This window comes from Platichthys flesus, chromosome 5, assembly GCF_949316205.1.
Source record: "Platichthys flesus chromosome 5, fPlaFle2.1, whole genome shotgun sequence".
NCBI lineage: Eukaryota > Metazoa > Chordata > Actinopteri > Pleuronectiformes > Pleuronectidae > Platichthys > Platichthys flesus.
Genome location: NC_084949.1, coordinates 27,841,139 through 27,864,938, shown reverse-complemented (window position 1 = coordinate 27,864,938; position 23,800 = coordinate 27,841,139). Strand labels below are relative to the sequence as shown.

The following is a 23,800-nucleotide window of genomic DNA, read 5'->3' as shown; positions in this document are numbered from 1 at the left end:
GTAGCAGTCTCATACAAGAACATCAGCAGAGCAGGAGACTCAGTTCATTGTGGATTTGGACACAATGATAAATCTTGGTCATTATCTTGTTATGGAAACAGTTATTACTTGTATTACATCAGCATCCAGACCACAGTGTCAGGTCCTGTGTCCTCCAGAGTAGGAGTGTACCTGGATCACAGTGCAGGTGTTCTGTCCTTCTACAGCGTCTCTAACACCATGACTCTCCTCCACAGAGTCCAGACCACATTCACTCAGCCGCTCTGTGCTGGAGTTAAGGTTTATGGTGATGATTCCACAGCTGAGTTCTGTTAACTCAAATAGACTCGAGTCATTAAAAGCAGTGATTTAGATTCTGTGTGTAAATCTTTAACTTCTCTTGTCAATCAAACACTGACCTTTCTCTATCACACATATTCAGTTCTCTCTTTGTAAAGACAGAAATCTGTAATTACACTGACATGAATGTGTTTGAAAGAACTGATGTTTGTGTTGTTTTCTGAATCAAAGTAGAAATCAGGTTGTGTGATGTTTTAGAATCTGTGTTGATCCTGATCCTCAATGAGCTGATTCTTTGTTCTGTTCTTTTCCACATGTGAGATGGAGGTGAAACAAACTGAGTGTGTGTTCATGTAATCAATGATCAATAAACTCCTCCTCCTCCTCCTCCGCCTCCAGCTTCATTCATTCAAACACACTTTACTTCTGAACACGAGCTGGAGATGAAGTTCACATCCAAACACATTTGTTGTTGCAGTTGTATAGTTGTGTAACTTCCAGTCGACGGGCTGTTGATCATGAACTCATCATTTCTCCAGTGACATTTAAAGGATTCTTCACTTGTGACAGATGTTTGTTTATTAATGAACGAACCAGTTTGACCAGCAGAAGCGTTGGATGTTCATTCTACACACGTTCACATGGGAGTGCTCCAGGAGCCTGAAGCTCTGGGTGGGGCTCTGGGATTAATGATTGCTTGTTAAACATGTTAGTTATTATCTCTCCACACGAGCTGAGTCACTTCATCCACATTATAACCTTTTTATTTTGAATAGTTTTAGAGACACTAAAATTACAAGTGGTATCTATTGTACTAGTGTCCGTCCTGTGAGACGGGTCCTCACGTGTCTCTGAGGTTTCTACCGTCTTCACCTGTTGGAAGGTTTTAATAGTTTGACTCTTGTTGAGGCTGAAGAACAGAGGACGTCTCACCTTCTTAAAGACCATGAGACAAACTGTGATCTGTGAATATGAGCTATACAAATAAAGCTGCTGTCTTATTTTAGTGTGAGTTCAGATCACAACACCAGCACACGCATGTCCACGGTGCAAGAGAGGTCACATGACATGTGTTTCAGTGCGTTAGAATGGACGGGGATCAGAACTGATCAGGAGCAGAGTTTAGCTTTAGTGTGGAGTCTGGAGAGGAAGTGTATGGATGTAGCTTCAGTTTGAAAACAAGCTAACACTAGCCTGAACGCTGATTGGACATTAGGGACTCTTTCACACCTGGTTTGGTTCAGACCTTTGGACCCAACATGTGTGAAAGGTTCCTCGGACCTCGGTCCAGACCAACACACCGAAAGAGGAGGTGTCCTTAGTAGTAAAATGTAAAATGTGTCTGTCTGTTAACAGATTGTCTTCCGCAAGATAAGTGATGTGAAACGTGAGGAGGAGGAGATGCTGAGGAGGAAGAACGAGGCTCCTCTGAACCTCCCTGCGGACCATCCCGTCCGCCGGCTCTTCCAGCGGTTCCGGCAGCAGAGGGAGGCGCGGCTTGCAGTTGAGCGAGGCAGCCAGGCGGCCAGTGATGTGGAGAGAGGTGTCCATCAGCCCGACCAGCCCAGAGGTCCGCAGGTCTTGGCCTCCACCAGAATTGTCATGATGACAGAGAGCCCTGCCACGCCCACCACCTCCTCCACATCCACCACGTCCGCCTCCTCCAGGTCCTCCAGCCGGGTCATGCTCCACTCTCCTGCCACGCAAAGTGGAAACCTGAGCGGCTGCAAATCCACGGAGCCGCCCAAAGCTAAAGGCTGGGGACGATTCAAGGAGTCAGTGGTGAAGGCTGAGTCGTGGAGCAGCGTGGCCAAGGCCGAGTCCCTGGAGACTCTGCCCGATAGAACTAAGTCCCACGACGAAGGGTCCCTCAAGAAGACGGACTCTTGTGACAGCGGCATCACAAAGAGCGACCTCCGTCTGGACAAGGCCGGAGACGCCAGAACGCCACAGGATCGGAGTCCGGTCCAGTCCGAGGAGAAGAACGTCTTCTGTGCGATTCCAGAGCAGAACATGCAAGCCTCCTTCCTGGAGCTGAAACAGGAGCTGCGAGGAGACATGAGATCTCTGAACAGTCGCATGGCGGCGCTGGAGGCTCAGTTAGCTGAGATGCTTCGTCTCCTCAAATCCAGGAAGTCGTCCGGCTCTTTCTTCGAGATCTCGCGGCCGCCCTCCCCCGACTCGGATAAGGACAGTCTCTCTTAAACCGGATGTGGACGTCAGGGTTGAACCATCCAGAGAAGAAGGGTGGGGGGGTGCTGACGCTCAACAACGGTAACGCTCCAATCACAGACGCACAAAGTAACGTCTATAGCATCGCGCTGTGTTTGAAAAGACGTCCAGCTGGATGGGGGGGGGGGGGGGGGTTCGATCTTTAATCAGAGAGTCTTGATATCACAACGGCACCTCTGGTCGTGAGGCGGGTTCGTGGCCTTCAGACCTTCACTTGTTATCGGCAATAATACCAGTTGGCTTTAATGTTGTTGCTTTAAACGTCTGCACTGTGATTTAGTGACTTTGATCAAAGTCTGTTTCCCAGAGCCTCCAGATCCTGAAGGGTCACTTTTCATTGGCCGTCAGATCTGTCAATAAAAAGAAGGTTTGTTACCGACGTGTCAGCTGATTCAGAATCAGATTGAAACCTTTTCTACGCAGAGACGAAAGATCCGATGAACTTGAGTCCAGGAGGAAAACGACGCTAACGACAAACTGTAACGGGCCAATCACACAAGCTTTCTTCTTCTTACAAGTTTCTAAACCTTTGAATCTCGGGTGGACCCTGATTTCTCTACTTCATGTAGTGTTGGTTCAATTTCCGAACAATCTCCCTCGACCTTCATCAGACGAAAACACTGTGTGCAAACCTCAGTGAGATTTTAAATCCTGAATCAATGTGAACGATTTAAGAAGTAAACGCTGTGAGGATCCTTCTTCAAAGGTTGATTCGTGATTTTCTTCCAAATCAGTCACATTTTTCTGGAGCTCGTTGACATCACTGAGTCCGTTATTAAAATAAATCTTCATCCACATGAAGACAAACAGCTGCAGACGAAGGAGGCGACAAAGAGAGAGACGAGGAAGACGTCTGTGAATGTTGTCATGTGGAGCAGTGACGCTACATTTAGCTGCTGACTTGTAATCAGACCTGACATTGATTTTAAAATCTGCACTTTCGTTTGTACAAATAACTTGAGCGACTTAAAACACTGTGTGCACGAGAAACAGGAAACAGTTTGATTTCCCAAAACATTCAGTTTGAACTGAGCTTTAATCTTAATGCATCTGACCACGCCCCCTTTAACACCATGTGACACCTCATGTGTGACGCACACAGATCATCACCTGAACCCGACTACAGGTCCACTGTGACTCTACAGAACCAATCAGAACTTTGAGTGAACCTGGATTCTGATCAACGTTCTGTCCTGATACTTTGACACATTGATATTGTGTGTGTTAGCGAAGAGGCTTCACGTGGAGTTCAACTGACCTTTGACCCGATGATATTAAATCACGTTTGGAGAGATGATTTAAAAACAGACTTATGAATCGATCCAGCTTCATCAGATCGATCGTCACTTCAGCTCCGACTCTGAACTGAACCGAATGCACTGACAGAAAATGATTTATTTCCCGATCCCAACATTTAACTGCAGATTTTATTCAAACCAGATTAATACTGTAGAATAAATTGTGTTTTTTTACTTTCTGCTTCTTGAACTTGAGTTGAAGGTCCGACGTGAATCTGAAGCTTGGTTCCGTCTAATCAGAGGAAACGTTTGAAATGTCCAAATGATAATCTGAGAGTCTGTCTGTGTCGCTGTGAAATATGATATATGATCCTAATATGCAATTATTTTCATGCACGTCACTGACGCACTTTGATCGTCCTGCATGGTGTCTGACAGTTTTCAGTTCTGGAGCTGTGTGAGGTTTGTTCTCTCTGACCTTCGACCTTCTCCTCCATCGGGTCCATGTAGGAGCTCCTGAGCATGAAGGTCACCATCACCTCCACTCGTTCCTCACTTATCATCACCAATGAAAACTGTATCAGCACAAAGTGTTTGTAAAAAAACAATTCAAATGTCAATAAATTATTTTATACTTTGACTCGTCTGGTTTTTATTAAACTTCTCACATTCCTTTTTGACATTTAGAGTTCAACACCTTTTTACTTCTCTTTGCTTTTTTCCTTATTTGGCACATGATCCTCGTCCCTGAAAGACATACAGTCGTGTTGTGTGTTTGTAAAAAAGACAAAATAATGAATTACTGGATTTCCTACAAATCAAATCTTCTCATTGTGTTGGTCCAGTTTCAGTTGGACTCATAATGAAGAAGAACCAGTTGAAAAATCTGGTTCTTCATCAACCAGCTGTGTTCCTATGGTTTCCTTCAGTTTAAACCAATCACAAGTTCTGATTGGATGAAACCAAACCATCCGTCCACCTGCCGGCCAATCAGGAAGCAGCGTGTGAGTAATAATCCCACATTCTAATGTGAGAATTTCATCAGTTGACGTCAAACATCAGGGAATCCCCCCCCCCCCACACACACACCCCCCCAGAACAAGATCTGTTCTCTGCAGAGTCCACACCCCTCCCACACCTCTCCTCCTCCCCCCTCCCCACTTGATCTGCATTGCAGTACCAGCCACCCCCCCCACCTTCACTGCCTCTCTCTGTCTCATCCTGGTGCCACAGCGCCCTCTACAGACAGACTACAGAGTTTCATCCTTTTAATCAACTGTAAAAAAAAAAAACTCAATAAAAACCAAAGACAACAGATAAAATAATAAAACGTAATTTGAAAGTGATGGCAAAAAAAAGGTTACCCCCCCCCCACACAATAAACCGGACAGAAACATAAAGATAAAAGAATCATAACAAGTAAAAATCCAGTTGTCAATGACGTGAAACATTTTCCAGCTCAAAATGTTTCTTCTTTATCTCCTCGGTGAAAAGTTGAAATTAAATTCCATCTCAGCCACAAAACAGAATCAAGACAAATGAATTTCCCAAAGAAAACCTTCGTACAAACAACATTCAAAACAAGTAACCGACACGTGAGAAATATAAGAAACACAATAGAATGAAATCCAGAATCAAAACTAATATTTATTTTATTTTAACCTTCAGAAGACACATCGAGGCCGAAACATCATTTTCAAAAGTCCCAGTTCGTTGCCTCAACTTCTATTGACTCTCTTTACTTTTCTATATTTTGTATTTTGTGTGTGTGTGTGTGTGTGTGTGTGTGTGTGTGTGTGTTCAGCAGCGTCAGGTCGACTCACAGCTTCCTTCACCCCCCCCCCCCCCCCCCCCCCGGACCCTTCTTACACCGGACACTGCCGGCCGTCATGGTAACAGGTGAGGTCAGCCCTCTGATTGGCTGGCTGTCCTGGGTCGTGGTGTCCCCAGTCAGAACTGCTGAGTGGACCCTCCTTTTTAAAGCACCCCCCTCAGCGGCACCCCCCCACACGGCCTCCTATTATCCCCCCGTGGTGTTGTTGTGTCCGGACTGAAGCTTCGAGTGCGAGAGGAAAACTGCAGCGGGATCATATATGTGGCTCTGCAGGGACGCCGGGGGCATAACCTAACAAATGTGTGGGGTCAACTGGTAAGTGTGTTGTGTTGTGTTGTGTGTGTGCAGAGTGGGAGCCGAGGTAGAGTACTGCTAAGTTGTGATGGAGGAGGTGGACATCACCACCACTTGTGAATCTGTCGCTCTCCACTCGTTTCGCTGCCTCGCGGCCAGAACCCGGACTCCTGATGAATTTAAGGCAAGTGGGTTCTTCAGGGTCGTTTGAGAAACAACTTAGTGGTACCTCTATTCTCCCACTGCACCAGTACAGACTGGTACCAGGGACTGGGAGGAATGGTTCTGAAATGCTGGAGCAGAGAGACGCTGTGACATGATGATGATGATAATGATGATGATGATGATGGTGATGATGATGATGATGGTGATGATGATGATGATGATGATGATGATGATGATGATGATGATGGTGATGATGGTGATGAGCTTCTGCTCGTTTGTGACTCAGATACTAAGAGTGAGTGGAGGACACACGAGGACAATGTCCAAGTTATCATCTGAGAAGAAGGACGTCCACGACCGGTCAGTGAGGAGGAGGAGGAAGAGGAGTAGGAAGAGTAGTGGAAGAAGATGAGGGGAAGAGGAGTAGGAGGAAGAGTAGTATGAGGAGAAGGAGGGAGAGGAGGAGGACGAGGAGGAAGAGAAGTAGGAAGAGAGGAGGAAGAGGAGAAGGAGGAAGAGGAGGAGAGGAGCTGCAGATACAGGATGTTGTGATTTTATGATCGAACCTGATTCTGCAAAAATAACAAAGTTTTGTAGAAAAGAAGAAGAACAACGAGATGAAAGTTTGAAGGTGAAGAGGAGGAGAAGAGATGAAGAGTTTAACGAGAGGAAACGAGTTGTTCCTGCAAAAGAAGAAATGAAGAGATCACAAGGAGGAGGATGAAGAGTGGGGGGGGGGGGGCTACACAAACAACGTTAGCTCCGCTACAGTTCACGTCAAACCCGCACAGGACACAACAATGGCGTCTGAACGTTGCTAGATTTCACTTTGCTCGAACAGCACAACGTGCGAACAATTGACGGCTCGTGCGTTTCGCTGCGCAGCGCGCGACTCGTTCACAACACAGAGAGCAAACTGTGGCGCGTCACCGGTGAGCTGCTCCTCCTCCAGGCTCGTGCACCGAGAAGACGAGGCTCCGCTCCACGTGGCGCGCGCTCCGGTTTGAAACGCAGAGATGTGATTGGTCGAGAGGTTCTACTGACGTCAAACTCTGGATTAAAAGATTAAAAGAGAAACGTTAAGAGCGACGGGGACGGGAAGTCTGAGTCAATCTGCGTTAATGGTTTTCTGACTGATCGGTTCTTTCTTCCAACAAATTTATTTTCTTTACAAAAAGTGAAAAAAGATTTCAAACAAAACAAACGTTTGCGACTTGCTTGCTAACGTGACGATGAATAATTTCCTTTTGTTATCGTTATATAAAAATGCTTTTTTCAAAAACATCGAAGTTTAATTCAGGTTCAATCAAACAACAACTAGAAATTTAATTGACAACGTGGATATTTTTCGTCATCTGTGATTCGTCAGTTTGACGTGTTGAAGTTCGGATGTGTGTTTGGGGCCCTCTTCTCAGCTCGGGGGCCCGTCCTCAGCTCGGGGGCCGTCCTCAGCTCGGGGGCCCGTCCTCAGCTCGGGACCCGTCCTCAGCTCGGGGCCCGTCCTCAGCTCGGGGCCCGTCCCGTCCTCAGCTCGGGGGCCCATCCTCAGCTCGGGGGCCCGTCCTCAGCTCGGGGCCCGTCCTCAGCTCGGGGCCCGTCCTCAGCTCGGGGCCCATCCCGTCCTCAGCTCAGGGCCCGTCCTCAGCTCGGGGGCTGTCCTCAGCTCGGGGCCCGTCCTCAGCTCGGGGGCCCGTCCTCAGCTCGGGGCCCGTCCCGTCCTCAGCTCGGGGCCCGTCCTCAGCTCGGGGGGCTGTCCTCAGCTCGGGGCCCGTCCCGTCCTCAGCTCGGGGCCCGTCCCGTCCTCAGCTCGGGGCCCGTCCTCAGCTCGGGGGCCGTCCTCAGCTCGGGGCCCGTCCTCAGCTCGGGGCCCGTCCTCAGCTCGGGGCCCGTCCTCAGCTCGGGGCCCGTCCCGTCCTCAGCTCGGGGGCCGTCCCGTCCTCAGCTCGGGGCCCGTCCTCAGCTCGGGGGCCCGTCCTCAGCTCGGGGCCCCGTCCTCAGCTCGGGGGGCTGTCCTCAGCTCGGGGCCCGTCCTCAGCTCGGGGCCCGTCCTCAGCTCGGGGGCCGTCCCGTCCTCAGCTCGGGGCCCGTCCTCAGCTCGGGGGCCCGTCCTCAGCTCGGGGCCCCGTCCTCAGCTCGGGGGGCTGTCCTCAGCTCGGGGCCCGTCCCGTCCTCAGCTCGGGGGCCTGTCCTCAGCTCGGGGCCCGTCCTCAGCTCGGGGCCCGTTTTCTCCGTCATGTTTAAACTCAACGGTGTCAAATCTTGGACTTGAGTGAAATGAATAAGACAACAGGTTTTCCTTCATATTCTGTTCATCAGCATCTTGTAGAACCATCAATTATGGAAATCTACATGTATCTGATTTCAGTTTCTGAAGGTTTGTGTGTTTTAACGTTGTGAGATGTTGTGAGACAGTTGTGTGTTGGAGGTTGAAGTGTGACTGGTGCCAGTAGAGACTCACGCTGTGGTTCCTGCAGGTTTCCCAAGGGGACGCTACTGAGAAGCTGGCTCACCAAGTCGCGGCCCCGGTTGCTGCTGCTCATCGCCGGGTTGAAGAGGCCTCAGGTGACACTGATGAGGAGGAAAAGGATGAAGCGCACAAAAGTAGCAAAGGCCACGTAAGCGGTAAATATAGCTTATGTTGCACGGAGGAATGCTAACCCCGACATCGACACAGACACAGGAAGTGGTCAGAGGAGCGAAGCGCAACGTTCACCACGTAAACTCACAAAGTGTCTTTTTGAAATGTTACACACACTGAAGTTTGTTTTCTCAGGTTCAGGAAACATGACGGTTAAGTTAAAATATATATATAATGGAGACATTCTGTTTTTAATGTAAAATCACAGACTGTAAAAATCAGACGTAGACCCGGGGTCCAGAAACCTGTGTTCTGTGTCGTGACCAGCAGGGGGCGACTCCTCTGGTAGTTTCTATAGAAAGTGACTTCTCACTTCATAACGTCAGTAACATTCAGGAGTTCATGTCTCAGTCTCTAGTTTCCAGTCTTCTTCAAACAGCTGATGATCATTTAGTGAATTATGATCATTTAGAGTCAAACAGACCATAAACCTGATGTATCAGGGGGGAGGGGGGGATACCACAGTGTGATTGACAGCTGTTGCCGTCCAATGGATGCAGGTGGCAGGTGTGGGTGGGCGTGTCCGCCAGCTCTCGGTCAGGCTCCACCCCCTGGTCCTCCAAATATGGTCATTTCTGGTTTCAACAAACCAAGATGGCACTGGACACGATGTGAAGCTGAGGCTTCGGCTCACAAACCAACGGGTGACGTCACCGCGACGGTTGTGGAACTCAAACCAGAATCTTTCCAGAACGTTAAATCTAAACTTGTGGGGGGGTTAAGGGCTGTTGTGTTCACATTGTGTTTGTTTCCAGTGTTATAATTACTCAACTTGTTTGATTACCTTCTTGTGTGTCTGGATTCTCTTTGTCCAGAAGAACTCTGATGACCTCGGTTGTTTCCTCCAGAACCTGCAGTCGAATGCCCCACTTCACCTGAGTCCTCCCCAGGGACGGGCGTCTCCGTAGACATGGAAGAGGAAGAGGAGGAGGAAGAGGAGCGTGAACGACCTTTGCCCCAGCGACGAACTCAAACCCAGGAACCACAGAACAGATCGAAGCCAGAGAACAAAGCACAGAGATCCAGACCTCCAGATTAATCCGGATTACACCAGACCTGGACCGCCAGCCTTCTCACCCCCCTCTTCAAATGTGTTTTGGCTCATTCGACTGTAATGACTGTGGCCTGTTCATCTCTTCTACCCGACGACAAACTGTTGGTGGAACTCAGCTGTCCCTGTGTTCTCAGTTTTCCAGGTTGATGTGTTTGAGTCTCAGAAGATGAAGCAACTGCTGATTAAACTCTGAAATCTGACAGGGCGCCCCCTGCTGTCTCACGTTCTTCTGTCAGAGCCAAACACTCAGTAGCTTCACACGACAAACACCAGAAGACGTGTGAACGCTACAAACCTGTGTGATGATCCAAACACCGCATTTAAAAAAACAAGGTTTCTTATCATGTTGTTTTTGCTCAATAAGCTGCAGATTAAAAAATCCTTAAAAAAACTCAGTGTTTGTTGTAGATTTTAAATCTAAACGTTAGATCAAAATATAAATATCAAATCTACATATTAAACATAGTTACACATGTCGGTTAAATATAAATCTATGTCAAGTGTAAAATTAAATCTTAATCTAAATGTTAATCAAAGTGTAACTAAGTAGCTATTTAGCTAATATGTAAATTTGTGTGTACCAAAATAAAAGCTTTGTGATCCAGGGATGTTTCTCCCTGTCTCCCTCTGCTGGTTAGACTTTGTAACTGTCCTCCATATATTTAACTTTAGAATTTAACATCATCTTTAATATATTTGATACAAATAAGTTAAATATGACAAAGATCAGAAACATTCCAATAAATCTGAGAAAGTAAAGTGATTAACAATCATTACAAACCTTATTGTCAGATGTAAAAAACATTATCATCACCACACATCTCAGCTGACTTTAGTTTGACATGTTAATGATGTCAGATTTTGTTAAAGTAGCATATTAGCAGTTAGCTTGATGCTAGCAAAGAGAAACTCTGGAAGGTTCCAGAGCTGCACAACAACAAACACATTGAAGAGACAATTATTCCTCAAGTGGAGCTACAACTGCAGCTGGTACATTAACAACTGAGTCCTCATTACCTTTCTATGCTCTTTATGTAATCAGCACTGGTTCTATAGTAAAAGTAGAGTCACTATGACAGAAGATTATTATAGCTGATTATTTGTAAAAAGCTCCTCCTAGTGGCAGAACCAGGCAACACCAGCTCAGCTTCAATAAACTGTTCTTCTGCATCTTTTCTCGTTTTATTGATTTCATAAAATGATTTAATAACAGTTCAAGTTAAATTTACAGCAGCAGCATCTTGTCGATGCGTGAACGTTGTCGACCGACAGTTCTTATTTCCTGTGATTCTACGTCACGCTGAGTTTCTGTCGGATGTCTGCGTATCGGAGAAGCTCCTGTTCGGAAACCGAGGGTTTGAAGTTTTCTAACGAGGCAGAGAAGTCGTCAGCAGAGAGAACGACAGGAGAGTCCTCCGAGTCCACACCTGAGAGAGAGAGAGAGAGAGGGAGGGAGGGAGGGAGGGAGAGAGAGAGAGAGGAAGGGAAGGAGAGAGAGAGGGAGGGGGGGAGAGAGAGAGAGGAAGGGAAGGAAGGAGAGGGAGAGAGAGACGTTTCAGCTACTTTCTGCTGAACAGTCAAAATGATCAAAGGACTTCTGGACTTCACAGGATCACTTGTTTCCTGTCTTCACCTTCGTCGATCAGAGCGATCTTCCTCTTGATGGCGCCCGTCATGGCGTCTGAACACAGAGCGTAGAGGTCAGCACCGGTCATGTGGGCGGGGCAACTCTCCACCACCTCCTCCAGGTTCACCGCCGGGTCCAGCTGGAACCTGACGTCAACATTAGTAAGTTAGACAATATCCATAATAAAATAATGTTCTTGTCCACAGCTGTGTGATGATGTGGTTGTTTATCTAAACATCTAAATAACTGAGCTGTCTTCCTACAGGGGGCGCTGCTCTTACTTTCTGAGGATGGCCTGAAGAACTTGAAGCTGAGAGACTCGATCCTCGTTGATTCCAACGTAGACCAACTTATCAAACCTGAAATCATCAAAACACATCAACACATAGAAGTCCTCTCAATGTTCTTGAGTGAAGCTGACGGACGTCTCGTCCTCGCACTTTCAAAAGAAGTTTTTAAAAAGTTTGTTGTAAATCTACTTTATTAAAGTAAAATTTGTATTCGTAAAAGATGAGTCACAAACAATGATTGATGTGTGTTATGGTGTTTCTCTTAATGTGTTAGAGTTATTTTCTATATATTAAATTCCCTTTGTGGGTCGGACTCTAGCGCCATCTGTCTGCCTAATATGTACAAATTAAGAATCCAGGTGGTTTAGTTAAACCAAAATATACTGTCCTGTAGCTAAAAGATATTTTCAAATCAGTTTTATATAAGTTTTTAAGGACTCTTATCATAAACTATATTCTCACTAAGTGTGTGTGTGTGTGGGGGGGGGGGTTCTGACCTGCCAGGTCTCTGCAGTGATTGGTCGAGCAGGTCTGGACGGTTCGTGGCTCCGATCACAAACACCCCGGCGGTCGAGGGCAGCGCGTCGAGCTCGGCCAGCAGCTGAGACACAACTCTGTGAATAAAATCACAATAAAAGTAATACAAAAAACAAACAGCAAACAAATAAAAGAAAAATGGGATAAAATAAGACATTAAGGAATTAGACTAAGAAGGAGAATCCTCACCTGTCCATCACTCCTCCAGAGTCTCCACTGCGCCCCCTGCTGGGAGCCAGCGAGTCCAGCTCATCGAAGAAGACGACGCATGGAGCTGCTGAGCGCGCTCTGCTGAACACTGAACCACACAACACAACACTTATACACAAGAGCTGCTCGACAACAATAAACACAAGTAAATTCAAATCCTCCAACAACTGAAGAGTCTGAATGAGTTCAATTCATTATTACTATATTTATTTTACTTTTGCATTTGAGTTAATTCGTGTGAAACTTGTTGAAATTAAATAAATTGGTTCTTTTCCTTTAGTTTACGTTGAGATTCTAACTTTAAGAACAAGTGAAACAAGTCGAGTGACACAAACCTTCTCTGATGTTCTCTTCACTCTGACCCACGTACATGTTGATGAGCTCCGGACCTTTCACACTGAAACAAGAGCAGATAGAGAAGTCAGGATTCAAGAGGGTCGGTGTCGTTTGTTCTCACAGACAGAACCTGCAGAACACGCCAGGAACACGTCAGGAACACGTCAGGAACACGTCAGGAAAACGTCAAGAACACGTCAGGAACACGTCAGGAACACGTCAGGAACACGTCAGGAACACGTCAAGAACACGTCAAGAACACGTCAAGAACATGATAGGAAACTGAGCTTCAGCTAAACAGTGTTTTGAGAAACGTCTTGATAAAAAGTCTAAAACACCCAAAACAAGATCATTTTGTTGGATTTTACACCTGACGAGAATCATTTCAATATGAAAATAGCTGCAGGTGAGTATCCGCCCCCCCCCCCCACCTGAGGAAGGTCATGGAGCACTCGGTGGCCACGGCCTTGGCCAGCAGGGTTTTCCCTGTTCCCGGGGGTCCGTACAGCAGGACCCCGGTCCGGCTGAGGCCCAGAGCCAGGAGCTCCGGACGCTGCAGAGGGAGCTGGATCGTGTCCAGGATTTCTTTCTTCACCTGCTGCAGACCCCCGACATCCTCCCAGCGCACGTTAGGAATCTGTATGTGCACAGAAGAGAAGAAGGGTCGGAGCTGGAGAGACCAGAGGACGTCCACACGATAACAGAGGATAGAGCATCACAAACTGATCGGTCACCTTCGGGGCTCCGATGGCCTTGGACTGGGCGTCCTGCAGCGTCTCCAGGGCGCAGGTGAAGTCCTGGTTCAGGACGGTCACTCCGCTGGAGCACAGGTCCTCCTCCCGCCGACCCCCACTGCTCAACAACACAGGGTTCATCATGTTTAGTCCGAATTCTAGTTCTGATATAAACCACTTTCAAGTGAGAAAATCTTTTATGTTTATGACTCTGATGACATCTTAAATTAAATATGTGGTCTAAGAAACTGTGGTAGCTTGTGAAGTAGTTATTGATACTTATTTAAAAATACAATAAAAGTTGTTAATAAAATAACTGATTCAATGTCGTGAGTTTCTATCCGTTTGCCTCACCAGGTGTGACTCAGCCTCCTGCAGGCAGCTCGACCGGCCTCCGCCAGCAGGACCCGGAGATCTCCCAACACAAAACCCTGAGCAGGAGAAACTCTGGTCAATGATCTGATTATCAACAATAAAAGATCTAAACGTGAACAACTGACAGGTCTGTGCTCAATGTAAAATAATATGGATGAGATAACAGCAGAATTAGAGGAGATGAGGAAGAGCAGAAACCAACAACCAAACACCAGTGAAACCAGAAGAAACGCTCGTCCAAGGATCAGAGGAGAGGGTGTGTGTTTTGATTTGGCGTTATATAAATATTATATAATGAATATTGAGACTCCAGAGACAGATCAGTTTGCTGGGTGCTGCCGTACCGCTGTGAGTTTGGAGAGTCTCTCCAGACTCACGTCTCTGCCCAGGTGAAGGTCTCGGCTCAGGCTCAACAACATAGAGCGCCGCTGCTCTTCACTGGGGCTCTCTACCGACACCTGGTGGACGAACGCTGTCACTACACCTGCAGAAAGGTCCCGAGGTCTGCAGACGGTCGCCACCACCACCACACTGAAACACACGGAGCTTCAATTGTTAATATCCGAGCAGGTAAATGTTCAGTGTGAAGGAGCCAGCTCTCAGACTCCTCTGTGTTCTGTGTTAGTGTATGAGTGTCAGAGAAAGCCAGTGACCTGATGGGGGCGCTGCTGAGCAGATGGTGGAGCGCGGCCTGGACCCTGGCGTCCTCCTCCCCTCGGGGCCGGAGCAGGAGCTGCAGGTTCCTGAGCAGCAGGACACATGGCTGCAGGGCGGCGGCTCGCTGGAACAAGGAGGTCAGCTTCACCTCAGCGGCTGCAGGTGTGTCAGCGCACACACTCACACAGTCCACCTGCACAGGGCACCATGTGACCAGAGACACGGTGTGGAGACATCAACATGCTCAACACATATGTGGCAAATATCACAGTGAAGTGTGAGCTACACAGAGAAAGAAGAAGACGTGGAATCAAACATGTTGAGGACGTGGTACCTTCAGCAGGTGGAGGTTCAGTCTGCGACTCGCCGCGCTCACCACCGTCACCTTTCCACTTCCTGCCGGGCCGTGGAGGAGGACGGTGCAACCGGACAGAGAGCTGCTGCAACCACACACATGGTCCGGTCACGCCTCTCTATGACAGGCCTCAGCAGGCAGACTCTAGTGTTAGAGAGTTACCTGTGCTGCAGGTGGGGCAGGATGATGCTGCTGAGGAGGTCCACGGTCCTGTCCAGGCCCGGAGGAGACAGACTGCTCCACAGAGACCCTCGCTCCACCCAGCTGCAGGGGGCGGGGCTGTTAGTGGACGCTCCCTGAGGACACGCACAAAACAAACGTCCACAGAGTCAGAGCCACAGACCGACACACCGACACCGGGGCCCAGCTGACAGAAGTTTACTGCCGGCTGAGAGGAGGAGACACATTCAAAGACAAAGGTCACCATGTAGAGGGAGGTGTGCAGTCGGTCGGCCAGGAGAGCTCCTCCTCCTCTTCCTCCTCCTCCTCCTCCTTCCTCCTCTGCAGACGGACACACCTTCTGCACTTTGAAGAACAGCACAGGAGACCTGTCAGAGGTCAGAGGTCACAGATTCATCACCGGGAAACATCAACACATGAACAGAACATTTGCTACAGGAATAAATAAATCTCCCTGTTGTCACTGACTAGCGTCTTAGTTTCAGTATTTAACGGATTAACTTCCCTAAAAATAAAAGTATAAATATATATTTAAATAAAGGAAATGTCATGTGACGTGCCTGTGGAACCTCTCCTCACTTCTCCTCGAGTAAATTCTTCTGGTTTAAAGAGACGTACTTTCATTCTGTGTTTTGTTGAAGCTGGCGGCAGGACCAGCTTCCGGACATTTCTCTAAACCTGAATAACACATCACCTCAAATCTCTGACAGGTGTTGAACCGCCTTAAGAACCCTCAATATCCCAAAGGTCCCTAGAATCCTCCTCCGGAAGAAGCAGAGAAACTCATAGAGGACCTGAAGAACCTCCTCTTTGGTGACTCCAGCCTCGTCACATCCCCCTGAACCTCCTTAACAACCACTAACTTCATAGAACCGCTTAGAACCTTCACGTCGACCACGAACCCATCCTGAGAAGCTCCTCAATAACCATGTAGAACCTCCTGAAGGACCTTAGAGCGCTCCTCAGGTTCTGAAGTGTCGTACCTGTGGATGCCGTCACAGTTGTTCTCCAGCAGGTCTGGATGGTTTCCAGTGGGAACTGATAAGACGTCTCCGAGTGAAACCAGTCTGCAGAGAGAGAGAGACCACTGGTCAGACTCAGATCCCAGTTCCTCCGACTCGAGAGAACATTTGTAAGAAGTTTTCATGGAATCAGTCAAACGTGTAAAATGAGAAGGTGTCGCTTTACATTTCAAGTTCTTCATTCAATCAGAGACGCTAAATAAAGATGGCCGACATGACAGCTCCCACAAGTAAACCCCCCCCCCCCCTTCGTTTATTTTACTTCTTTGGACAAATCAAAGAAGTAAAATAAACGTTTGTCAAAGATGGTTCCCGTCATTTCAGGTGTCAGTGTTTCTGATCAGTTTAAATATACATTATTTATTCGAGGGTATCAAAACAGACTGAGACGTCTTGATTGACAGCTGACATTGACTCAAGCGACTCGACTCCGGCGGCTGACCTGGGAGAACTGAAGTGTTCGGACAGCAGGGCGTCGCCGCCCCCCCGGCTGTCGCACAGCAGAGACACCACCGGCTGGATGTGAAGCTCAGCGGCGAACGCAGGAGAAGCTGAGCGACAGGAAGTGTCAGAGCCACCACCGACCTCCGGAGGAGCCGGTCTCCACCTCTGAGACAAGATGACAAGAGGCCACAGTGAGGGGGGGGGGACGATCAAGAATCAGAGCAGCCACAAGACCACAAGTTATCTAATTCATATAATACAAACATTTATTTTACGTCTACTTTAGATTTTTTTTCATTTGGTTCATGTCCCATCTGCTGACATGGAGGAGGAAGGGTTAATGATCGATACTGCACCCAGCCACCAGGGGGCGATCAAGATGATTTGGCTTCACTTTTGGGAGCCGTCATCTTTACTTACACATGATAACAACCGACTCGATTGGACAATGAGATTAACTGGTGGATTGCTCACCTTCATCCTCAGTGTGAGGCTGTTCTCAGGAGTCACTTCCCCTCCGGTCAAGTTGAACCACAGACACGCTGATATGAAACCAACTTCATCAAGGCTCTGCAGATCTGGACTCTCATCCACCACCACCACAGACACCAGCCGCTCCCGGCCGGCTCCCCCCCTGACGTCCACCTGACCCGGCTGAGGTCGCGAGGATCCTCCCCCCTTCGACAGCTCCACCCACTCGTGGTTAAACAGCCCGAGCCGGAGCAGCAGCTGCTTGCTCACAAACACACAGTTGTCCACGTCCACCACCGCCCCCTGCTGACCTCTGACGCCCGTCCACCGTGAGACGTCCACCACCAGGACGTCCACCCGGCACTCCAGCGCCCGCAGGATGTCTGAGAACTCCGAGCCGAGCAGCTTCCTGCTGTCGAGGAGAGAGCGTCCCCCCCCGAGGCTGTCGGCGTAATGAGCAAAATCTGAGAAGCTCAGACTGAGCGGTCTGCAGGGCGGGGGGGCCCCCGGGGGGTCCACTGGGTCCCAGCAGTCGGTCAGAACCAGAGACGTGTCGGCTGTGATCCGGCCCTGTGACACCGGACTGCACGCCAACACCATCAGGTCCAGGAGCGGCTGCTGCACCTGACAACACAACATCCACACACAACGACAAACTCTGATGTTAAAGGATTTTAGGACACAACAGAAAATGTGTTCATCAGTTTCATGAATAAAAGTTGTATTTCTAACTAGAAGTCTGACAAAATATGTTTTCAATGAATTGATAGACATTTTAATTAAGTTGAATTAAGACTAAAAATCTCTAGTTTCTCTCAGAATTATGTTATTTCTAATTTAGAGAAATCTGTGACACACAAAATAAAAATATAATCATTACATTTCAGTAAATTAAAAAATGTTGAGTAAACATTTATATTTTTTGTGTTTATTTCCCTAAATCATATCAATTTGTCCACATTATCAAAAATACCCAAGGAGTTACTAAGTACATTTACTCTAGTATTTTTCTGTACAGTTTAAAGTTAAGTTACCTTTTAAATATGTTCTGCTACTTTATACTTGTGTTTCACACATATCAGAGGGAAAAGTACTTCAACGTTAGAACTTCAGTTACTACTTTACAGATTATGATGAATATCACAGAATATATTCAACTGAGATGTACTTCATGTGCTGGACTAACTTCTGAGTCTTTTCTGAGCAGAAGTGTAACTTTGAAACTTCTGTTTAGTATAAATACTTTTATAGATTGACTGTTTTCACCGACCTGTCCCGGCTCCTCTCCGGGGGCCTCCGGCAGCGGGGGTCGGGGCAGCAGCAGCGGGTCTCCCTGCCGGGCCAGCAGCCACTGTCCCGGGCGGCAGAGCTCCAGCAGCCCGGCGGTGAAGTGCTCCCCTCCGGCCCAGCGGAGGCTCTCTCTGCTGCGGGCTCCCAGCACCACTCTGTCCAGGCTGACCGGCTCCAGGGCCCGGACGGTCCCGGAGCAGCCGAGCCGCTGGAGCCCGTGGTGCCGCAGGAAGAAGCGGCTGACGAACAGCCGGACGCCGCTTCGGGACTCGGCTCCGGGGACATGTCTGTCTCCGCAGCCCGCGGTGTCCTGCTCGGGGAGCGGGTGGACGCGCAGTAAGATGCCGGACCTCCCGCAGCCCTGAGGCCGCTGCGGACTGAAGAGGACGGTGGGCGGCTCCGTGTCACTGTGGAAAAGTGCGTCCAGGTGGGATTCGAACATTAACGCGTCCAGAGGACTCAGGTGAGGAGGGAGGGTGTCCACACAACACACCTGCACCGGGGCCGCCATCTTGTCTCTGCGTCACCACTACTGCTGGGCCCAGGGCCTCATCACTGCCTCCTAGCGAATAACCACCAGAACTACAACAGCAAAAAGACTACTTATAATACTACTACTACTGCTACTACTACTGCTACTACTACTACTAGTTCTAGTGTAACTACTACTAATACTGCTGCTACTACTACTATTACTACTAGTGCAACCACTACTACTACTGCTGCTACTACTACTACTACTATTACTACTAGTGCAACCACTACTGCTACTACTACTACCAGTACTAGTGCAACTACTACTAATACTGCTACTACTACCACTAGTGCAACTACTACTAATAGTGCTACTACTACTACGAGTGCAACTACTACTAATACTGCTGCTACTATTAGTAGTACTAGTGCAATTACTACTAATACTGCTGCTCCTACTACTACTATTACTAGTTTTTTTGACTCCTCTGGTCGAAGCTGATCCTCAATCGATCTCATGGACACAGTGTTTTTTTGTTGAGTTGCGTCCATGACACACATTAGATATATTTAGTTCTCAGCATTACAGTACGTACGGTGTCATCACTGCTGATATATGATCAATTCCACATCAGTCTTCATCACCGTCACGTACAGAACACACGTTTATTACATGGGAACGTAGCCCCTGACATGACCAATATAAAAAGCCTCCTTATACTTGTAGCTCTGACTGCAAAGGACCAACAACTGACTACATTTGAGTTCATTTATAGATAATAGGCTCAACTCATGCACAGAGTATTAAAGGCTCATACTTTACACCTTTCTGGGACTTAGTGTGAGGTGTTGGTCCCTGAGATGATGCATCAGTGGACAAGTGGACAAACTGCTGCACTGTGTATGTCCATGTCCTCTGTCTGTCCTCTCTAGAGCTGCAGACCTGCCTCCTGAGCCCCTCCTCTGATCAGCTGCACTTTGAGTGACAGGCGACCAGGCCTATCACCGGTCTCATTCTGGTGCATCCCTCTGGTAACCTCCCTCTGGTAACCACAGCTGAAAGTCACGTGATGTTTGCAGCTATAGAAGAGCAGCCAGATGTTTACAGTCATTACAACCGGAGGGGTTAGGAGCTAAAGCATTAATTAAACATGAAAATTACTGATGACATTACTTGTGAGAGGCGCATGCTCATGTATTCAGAACTTGTGCTGAGGGCCAATATTTATTTTGTATTTAAAATGTAAGTACAAAAAACTCTGAAACACCGGTTTAATGTAAAACTGAAAAGTAACTGGAAACTAGTGTTGTACCCTCGGTCTGATCAAAACTAGTATTTTTGTATATCATACTTGAGGCCTGTGGGAAGTCTAGATGGTTCTGATCTGGACCTCAACCATTCTGGACCCAGGTCACGTAAACCAGGGAGAGAATAATGACAAGAGGCCGTTTCACATGATCAAGACTTTACTTCACAGTTCACTGCCCATCGACTCCTCTACAAACACAACCTGGGCTCCAACAATCAGCTGACCTTTGCACTGCAGAATCCAAGCAGGGGTAGCGTCGTCCTCTCATGGTTAACCCTGTTTTTCTCATGCGATAAACAACAGGCATAGTGCCAACACATTGGTACAGAAGGTTCAAATTTACATTTTGCTTGGCAAGATAAAAAATAAAGATGTCTTTATGGGAAATGATTCTATCATATACTGTACAATTCAAAGCATAAACAAAATAAAAACACCCAGAAAATAGATTGATTAAAGCATGCCCATGTCACACCATGAGGAGGAGGCTAGCAGCCGAGCAAATTATTTTGTGTTCACATCCAACTCTTCTCTTTATCCAAGACTATAATTGACACAGGATATATTAAGGAATCTCTTACGATATTATCATAGTTTGGGCCTTCAAACCAGTTCAATTTGATCTTTTTTTGGCCAATAGAAAGGGGAGAACCTGATCAAATAATGTAAAGGTACAGATTTTTGTTTTCGTTCTACAGAGTCAATGTATTTGTGATATACTTCACCATGCAATGTGAACCAAGCAGGGTATTGTCAGTAGTAGAGTAGTATAGCTGTGGACAAGCTGGGAGTACAGTGTAAGATGAGAGGCTTGTTGGAGGCCAAGACTCTCACCCCCCGGAACCAGTTAGCGTAGACCAGGGATTGGCCAGGGACATATCCATAGCACCATGGCAGCTACGCTCCTGTACCACAGTCAGTGAAAATTACTGGAAGCCCATGAAGATAGTTCGGTAAGCTGTCCGTGGAAAATAATAAGAGGTCCATACATATTAAATGAGTTGAAGGAGGTCATTGTGACAGCACAGTCTAAGATGGAATCAAGTGAGAACCTTTGAGGCGTTGCATGTCCGAAGACTGATTAAACATAAGCGTGTCTCAGTGATGAGTCTCTTTGTATTATCTAGCGGGCGCCACCTTCTCCCTGGCCACCGGTTTCCCCTTTGTAGTACCAGCTGGTTTCGGCCGGGTCCTGGTGGACATGATGCCAGAGGAGGACTGGGCAGTGGCTTCCTGTGAGGCGCTGCGCCGCATGGTTGTTGTAGTCCTGGGCGGTAGCACAGGGACAGTTGGGGCTCGAACTGAGAGTGGCTGCCTGGACGGACATACTCTCTGAGGAGAGGGGCTGTCAGTCCTGCAGTGAGTGGAGCTAAGGCTGCGTCGGGTTCCAAACAGGACTCGCAGGGGCATTCGAGGGCTGCCGGTCAGGGCAGGGGCCGCAGAGGTGCGGGGACATGAGGACGAGGACCTGGGTGTGGCAGGTTTGGATTTCCGTTGGCTGCTAAGAGTGCTAAGACCAATTTTCCGATTCCTGTGGACAGAAGAGAAAATTAGAGGTGTTAAATTGCAAAATTCAAAGTGAGAATTTTTAACACACAAAAAGGGGGAAACAGAATCATACCCATTAGCAAAGGATGGTGCTCCTTTAGTGCTGGACTCTGGCAAGGAGAGAGGGGAAGGAGAAGTAGCAGCAGGCACCCCTGAAGGCCTCTTTATGGGGGTGACAGGCCTGGGGATCCTGCTCCGGGTCTCCTTGGAACCTTTCTCGTCAGTCGGTTTAAGACGCCAGCTTCTCTTGGATTCATCCGAGGTGTGCATGTCCTCCTCTGAGCCTGTGGTGGACAGAGTTTCAGAGGCCCTCTGACGCTCATCGTCCCCAGAGGACAGCGATGATGACGTCCCAGACAGCATCCTCCCCCTTATCCAGCGACCCTGTTGTTTCTGGACCAGCAGACGGGCCAAGTCCAGTTGCCTGGCCCGCTGCTTGAGCCGAGCCCGAGCCGAGAGGGACGAGGACTTTTCTGAGCCTGAATCCTCTTCAGAAATCAGAACTGGGATTAGGCTGCGGATTCTGGGCTTAATGGATGTCGGTAGTTCTGATACCGTTGTCTGAAGCTTGGCAGCTTCTTCACTGGCTGACGTCTGTTTCTTCGGTTCCTGTGACAGATCTTTATATTCATGAGCTGGTGACATTGCTTCTGGGACAGGCTCCAAAGACTGGGCCAGGACAGGTGACACACCACTCTCCGTTTTGGAGTGTTTGTCAACTGGTGCAGTTTGGTCTGGCACCTCTGGAGACTCTTCTGTCACTGAGGCCCCCCCCTGCTCACGAGGGTAGTCCTCTACAGTTGAGTCCTTCATGATGGCGAAGACTTCACGGTCACTCTCCTTGGCAGAGTGACCGTTGGAAGACATGACGTTGAGATGGGACGTCTCTGCAATATGGATGAAAGTTCGCTCAACTTTGGTGAAGGGCGGTGATGCAGGAGCGATGGGTGTGGAAGGCCTCAAGTCTGACCGGAGAGCTGGGGACAAGCGACCAGTTTCCGAGGGTTCAGGCTGAATTGCCTCCCCGACCAGGAGGCGGTCATTACGGGAATAGAGGGTACAAGGTGTGGCCAACTCAGCCTCTAGCAAAGGATCGTCACCTGAGGGAGACTTGCGAGTGTCTCCAGGAGAGAAGAGGACAAGAGTTTTGGATGCGTCCTCCATGTCAGGATCTGCATCAGCAGCTGAGGCGTGCTCTCGTTGGACCCTCTGGTCCTCGGCCATGAGTGTGGAGGCCGCAGCTTCCTGGCTACGCTCAGTGCTTTTCTGACTGGCCTCGCTGTTGGACTCACTCTTTGTGACGTCGTCATCCTTTGGCCCTGGAGGATCCGGGACTTCTTCTTCATCTGGCGTGGCAAAGCTCCTGCGCTGAGGCAAAGTACCAGTGAGCATTACTGCGAGGAAGTCCGCCCTCTTGGCCTGGAGCTGAGGAAGGATGTGGAAATGCTCCTTCTCGTCGCTCTGGCCCTTTGTCCTGTAGTCCGGGGAGGGCGGCAGCGGGATGCTCTGCTCCGTGGGCGATAACACCTGGAAACAAGTTAACGATAATTTAGTTTCCCTGCGAAAGACTCAGAAAAACACAACATCGAACAGAAACATGATGGTAGGAGTTCACTGATGTCACAAAGAATTCTCGCTCTCAATAGCAACTTCAACGTGGACAAGCAATCAAACCATATGAGAGTTGTCCATATCTCATCACCTCAGTCCTGCTGACGCACATCGACATTATACAAAAATCAAGGAATGTGTCTTTGTGCAATAAAACATTTCTTTGTTGTCATTTGATTGGGTTCACCCCCCCCCCCCCCCCCATGCGTAGAAGAAGGTGTAGAAGAGTGTAGAAGAAGGTAAGGTCAGTGTGGCCCCTCGTAGAAAGACCACAGCAACTGATGGATTTGACCCCAAAACCATTTTAATGTCATTTTGGTTGTACACAAGCTTTTCAAGATTGTCTAGATTACATACATTGATATAAAAGGCACAAAAAAAATGCTTTGCAGAGTTTATCCTTAGACAGCACACAGTCTGATATCAGGTGTATTTCAAGTGTTTTCCTTCATAAAGATTTAACATAGAGCCTGTACAGACTAAACCCCGCTAATTATCATGCTATTAGAGATTAACTGCAAACCTATTGACTTTCTACATTTCTGTATATGTACACAGTTATCAGTTGGATTTACAAAAGGTTTAAAACACATGC

General features: G+C 48.0%; 5 protein-coding genes across 12 annotated transcripts in view; 3 read left to right on the top strand and 2 right to left on the bottom strand.

The window, feature by feature from the left end:
• LOC133954047 (tripartite motif-containing protein 16-like) overlaps positions 1–666 on the top strand; it is a 2,073-nt gene extending 1,407 nt beyond the window's left edge. The window contains exon 1 of the mRNA XM_062388312.1: positions 1–666. This exon is cut by the window's left edge and continues 1,407 nt beyond it. Coding sequence (XP_062244296.1) covers positions 1–315 — 315 coding nt within the window. The 3' untranslated portion in view covers positions 316–666.
• The window catches only part of kcnh1b (potassium voltage-gated channel, subfamily H (eag-related), member 1b), a 23,956-nt gene extending 19,567 nt beyond the window's left edge, over positions 1–4,389 (top strand). The window contains exon 11 of the mRNA XM_062388234.1: positions 1,636–4,389. Coding sequence (XP_062244218.1) covers positions 1,636–2,484 — 849 coding nt within the window. The 3' untranslated portion in view covers positions 2,485–4,389. The remainder of the gene's footprint in view (positions 1–1,635) is intronic.
• Positions 4,390–5,768: 1,379 nt separating this feature from the next.
• Positions 5,769–10,097, top strand: LOC133954119 (uncharacterized). Of its 7 annotated transcripts, none has more exons than XR_009920746.1 (3): positions 5,769–5,898; positions 8,517–8,604; positions 9,529–10,097. XR_009920746.1 is itself a non-coding variant. In XM_062388429.1 (3 exons), exons 1-3 carry the CDS (start codon positions 5,966–5,968, stop codon positions 9,717–9,719), a joined length of 375 nt encoding a protein of 124 aa, XP_062244413.1. In that variant the 5' UTR covers positions 5,921–5,965; the 3' UTR covers positions 9,720–10,097. The 7 variants fall into 7 exon arrangements, 5 of the variants coding, with proteins under 5 accessions (XP_062244413.1, XP_062244415.1, XP_062244414.1 ...); XR_009920745.1 differs by having other exon boundaries at positions 8,517–8,664; positions 9,529–10,093; XM_062388429.1 differs by lacking the exon at positions 5,769–5,898 and adding an exon at positions 5,921–6,061.
• A 329-nt stretch (positions 10,098–10,426) lies between these two features.
• Positions 10,427–18,786, bottom strand: pex6 (peroxisomal biogenesis factor 6). 2 transcript variants are annotated; one of them, XM_062388220.1, is made up of 18 exons: positions 18,243–18,786; positions 16,976–17,596; positions 16,500–16,666; positions 16,019–16,102; positions 15,280–15,403; positions 15,018–15,151; positions 14,835–14,937; positions 14,497–14,693; positions 14,188–14,374; positions 13,823–13,899; positions 13,469–13,586; positions 13,166–13,371; positions 12,734–12,795; positions 12,378–12,486; positions 12,149–12,265; positions 11,643–11,720; positions 11,368–11,507; positions 10,427–11,161 (listed from the first exon to the last, which is right to left on the bottom strand). In XM_062388220.1, exons 1-18 carry the CDS (start codon positions 18,771–18,773, stop codon positions 11,025–11,027), a joined length of 3,192 nt encoding a protein of 1,063 aa, XP_062244204.1. In that variant the 5' UTR covers positions 18,774–18,786; the 3' UTR covers positions 10,427–11,024. The 2 variants fall into 2 exon arrangements, with proteins under 2 accessions (XP_062244204.1, XP_062244203.1); XM_062388219.1 differs by having other exon boundaries at positions 10,428–11,161; positions 14,835–14,940.
• Positions 18,787–20,185: 1,399 nt separating this feature from the next.
• The window catches only part of ttbk1a (tau tubulin kinase 1a), a 31,296-nt gene continuing 27,681 nt past the window's right edge, over positions 20,186–23,800 (bottom strand). Inside the window, exons 15-16 of the mRNA XM_062388209.1 lie at positions 21,668–23,121; positions 20,186–21,577 (exon numbers count right to left, since the gene is read on the bottom strand). Of these exons, the coding sequence (XP_062244193.1) occupies positions 21,166–21,577; positions 21,668–23,121 (1,866 nt within the window). The 3' untranslated portion in view covers positions 20,186–21,165. The remainder of the gene's footprint in view (positions 21,578–21,667; positions 23,122–23,800) is intronic.